Below are 3,241 nucleotides of genomic sequence, written 5' to 3'. Positions count from 1 at the left end.
GAGCCTCATCCCGGTTCACGTAAGCATCCTGGGCACTGATCGCCACAGGTCCTCCGGGGGCAGCCGGACTTGGCCGATACCGGACTTGTTGCAGGCGGAGAGATTGGGAGGAGTTGGCCCATCCCCGGCTGGGGAAGCGAGACTCTTCGGGCAGTGTCGCTGGGACCCCCTTCTCCCCAGGAGTAGGGTCTACGAGCAGTTCGTTTGGGCTCATTGTCCCCACCCCAGATATCACCCTGGAGATCTTAAAGACTCTCGAGAAAAGCCACGTGGGGGGCTGGTTCCCCTGGGGCTTCCTCCCGTCCCCCGACTGCCTGATCCTTTGGAGCGTCCCTGATGTCTGCAAAGATGTGGATTTGGACGTCCTCGTGGAAGCCTTAAAGCCCGTGGGGACCTTTAAAAAGATCGGCAAGGTGTTCCGCAAGGAGGAGGACTCCACGGTGGGCATGCTGCAAATTGGAGAGGACGTCGACTATTTGCTCATCCCCCGGGAGGTCAGGCTGGCAGGGGGCGTCTGGAGGGTCATCTCCAAGCCCGCCACCAAGGAGGCGGAATTTCGGGAGCGGCTGACCCAGTTTCTAGAAGAAGAGGGCCGCACCCTGGAGGACGTGGCCCGCATCATCGAAAAGAGCACCCCGCACCCGCCCCAGCCTCCCAAAAAGCCCAAGGAGCCCCGAACGAGGAGGAGGGTCCAGCAGATGGTGACTCCTCCGCCCCGGTTAGTCGTCGGTACGTACGACAGCAGCAACGCTAGTGACAGCGAGTTCAGTGACTTCGAGACCTCCAGAGTCAAGGGCAAGAAAGGCTCGGGGCGCGGCAGGAAAGTGCGCAAAATGCCTGTCAGTTACTTGGGCAGCAAATTCCTCGGAAGCGACCTGGAGAGCGAAGATGACGAGGAACTGGTCGAGGCCTTCCTCCGGCGCGGGGAGAAGAAGCCCAGCGCGCCGCCCGCGCGCCGCCGCGTCACCCTGCCAGTGCCCATGTTTGAGGACAGCCCGGGACCCCAGCCCTCCAAGGCGGACAGGTGGCGAGAGTATGTCAGCCAGGTGTCCTGGGGGAGGCTGAAGCGGAGAGTGAAGGGTTGGACACCAAGGTCTGGCCCCGGGGTGGGCGAGGCCCGGCAGGCCTCCACCGCAGGGCAGAGAGAGGGGGCCTCCTCGGTGCCAGGCGGCACCAGCCGGAGGGAAGAAGTGAGAAACGCAGGAGACGAGCCCGTGCCCGAGACCTCCCTCAGACGGTGGAGGCCCAAGATCAACTGGGCCTCCTTCCGGCGCCACAGGAAGGAGGAGGCAGCATCCGCAGTTCAGGGGGCATACATCCCTGCTGACCAGGGGGCAGAGGCTGCAGATAATCAGGGGACAGAGGCCATAGCTGACCAGGGGGCAGAGGCTGCAGATAGTCAGAGGGCAGAGGCTGCAGATAATCAGAGGGCAGAAGCCATAGCTGACCAGAGCGCAGAGGCTGCAGATAATCAGAGGGCAGAGGCCATAGCTGACCAGAGCGCAGAGGCTATTGCTGACCAGAGGGCAGAGGCTGCAGATAATCAGAGGGCAGAGGCCATAGCTGACCAGAGGGCAGAGGCTGCAGATAATCAGGGGGCAGAGGCCATAGCTGACCAGAGGGCAGAGGCTGCAGATAATCAGAGGGCAGAGGCCATAGCTGACCAGAGAGCAGAGGCCATAGCTAACCAGTGGGCAGAGGCTGCAGATAATCAAAGGGCAGGGGCCCCAGATGACCAGGGGTCAGAGGCTGCAGATAGTCAGAGGGCAGAAGCTATAGCTGACCAGAGAGAAGGAGCCCCAGCTGTCCAGGAGGCAGAGGCCATAGCTGACCAGGGAGGAGAAGCTGCAGAGAATCAGAGGGCAGAGGCCCCGGCTGAGCAAAGGGCAGAGGCTGCACATAGTCAGAGGGCAGTGATCCCCGCTATCCAGGAAGCTGAAGCTTCAGCTGCCCAGGGGGCCACAGGGGCAGCCCCAGGATCTAGGGCCCGGAAACAGGTCAAGACAGTGAGGTTCCAGACCCCTGGGCGCTTTGCATGGTTCCGCAAGCGCCGGAGAGCCTTCTGGCACACTCCCCGGTTGCCCACCCTGCCCAAGAGAGTCCCCAGGACAGGCGAGGGTAGGAGCCTCAGTGTGCTGAGGACTGAAGCCAGAGCGGAAGTGGAGCAGGGAGAGCAAGACGACCAGCTGTGAGGTGAAGGCCAGAGGCCTTGGAGCGCCTGCTGCCTCCTGCCGTTCAGGGCGCGCCCTCCCTCTCCACACGTGGAGGGAGGTGCTCTTTCTGCCTCCACACTTGAAAGTGGAGGCAGGGAGACGGACAGACAGCACCTCCCACATCTCCATCTCACAACCCTTTTTCTCTTCTTGTCAAAGTGTTACCTCTCATGCATTGACTCCTTATGGCAACCCAAAGAATGTAAGGAAAGAAATTGATACAGTGGTGTTGCATCGCCCAGGGTTTTAACTTCCTCAAATGCAACTCTAGGTGCTCAGCTTGAAAACAGGAGAGAGGCAGGGTTGGGGAGAAACTCCTTTCTTTTCCTGCTCCCTTTCGCCTGCACACTTAACATTGCCTCCTTGAATGTAAAAAGAGGGCTCAATCAACATGCAAATAAACATGCTCACAAACTGATTTCTCGGCTTTGGACTCGGTTGGACTCGACAACTGATGAATGCTCCAGGGCCATTTGACCCTTGCTGTCCATTCCACTCCCATTCTTAAAGATGGGGACCCCTGTGTTTACGTTGTCACTTTGTATGTCATCTCCTAGACCCTGGGCTTTGCTGGTTTGGAGGGTGCAAAGCCCATGGTTTGCACACTTAACCCCGATCTTGGTTACGAGGTACAGAAAAATCATCTGGGAAACACATCCAGAATGCAGATTCCAGGGCCCTTGGTGCTTAAGATACGGATTTGTTAGAGCTGGCTATGCGGCCCTGGAATCTGTTTTGATCAAGCCCCACAACTATCTGAGGCAGCTTGGCCACTGGACACGTTGAAAAATCATTGCAATAGGAACAGCCAAAAAGGGGAGTTTGGTGTAGTGTGCCATGACTGGTTCTTATAGTCGGGGTTCTCGCTGATTGGGTTGCTAAGGCCCTGTGGGAGCTGGGAGGAGGCTGGGGGAGCATCTCTCTTTATCGTCTGCTGCTCTCCCCCAGCCCCCAGCAGTGAAAAGCAGTGAGCGACCACACCCTAGCCTCGCTGAAGGCAAGGGAAGAGGGAATTCCTGGAGGAGACA

At 58.9% G+C, this 3,241-nt stretch overlaps 1 protein-coding gene across 1 annotated transcript; it reads left to right on the top strand.

Moving 5' to 3' along the window:
- The first annotated feature begins 323 nt into the window (after nt 1-323).
- LOC103607256 (coiled-coil domain-containing protein 8-like) lies at nt 324-2,631 on the top strand. Its single transcript, XM_008591782.1, has 2 exons — nt 324-1,340; nt 1,413-2,631. The coding sequence occupies exons 1-2, from the start codon at nt 447-449 to the stop codon at nt 2,190-2,192; spliced, it is 1,674 nt and encodes a 557-aa protein (XP_008590004.1). The 5' UTR covers nt 324-446; the 3' UTR covers nt 2,193-2,631.
- Nucleotides 2,632-3,241: the final 610 nt, after the last annotated feature.

Source organism: Galeopterus variegatus, unplaced genomic scaffold (assembly GCF_000696425.1).
Source record: "Galeopterus variegatus unplaced genomic scaffold, G_variegatus-3.0.2 Scaffold7280, whole genome shotgun sequence".
In the NCBI taxonomy this organism is placed as follows: Eukaryota; Metazoa; Chordata; class Mammalia; order Dermoptera; family Cynocephalidae; genus Galeopterus; species Galeopterus variegatus.
The sequence above is the reverse complement of the archived record's forward strand: the minus strand, read 5'-3'. Positions and strand labels throughout refer to the sequence as shown.

Excerpts from the sequence above, each read along its gene's own strand:
- LOC103607256 (XM_008591782.1), top strand. The coding sequence starts at position 447 with ATGCTGCAAATTGGAGAGGACGTCGACTATTTGCTCATCCCCCGGGAG. Across the intron at positions 1,341-1,412 it reads CTGCTGACCAGGGGGCAGAG|GCTGCAGATAATCAGAGGGC; the intron begins GCTGCAGATAAT and ends CAGAGGGCAGAG.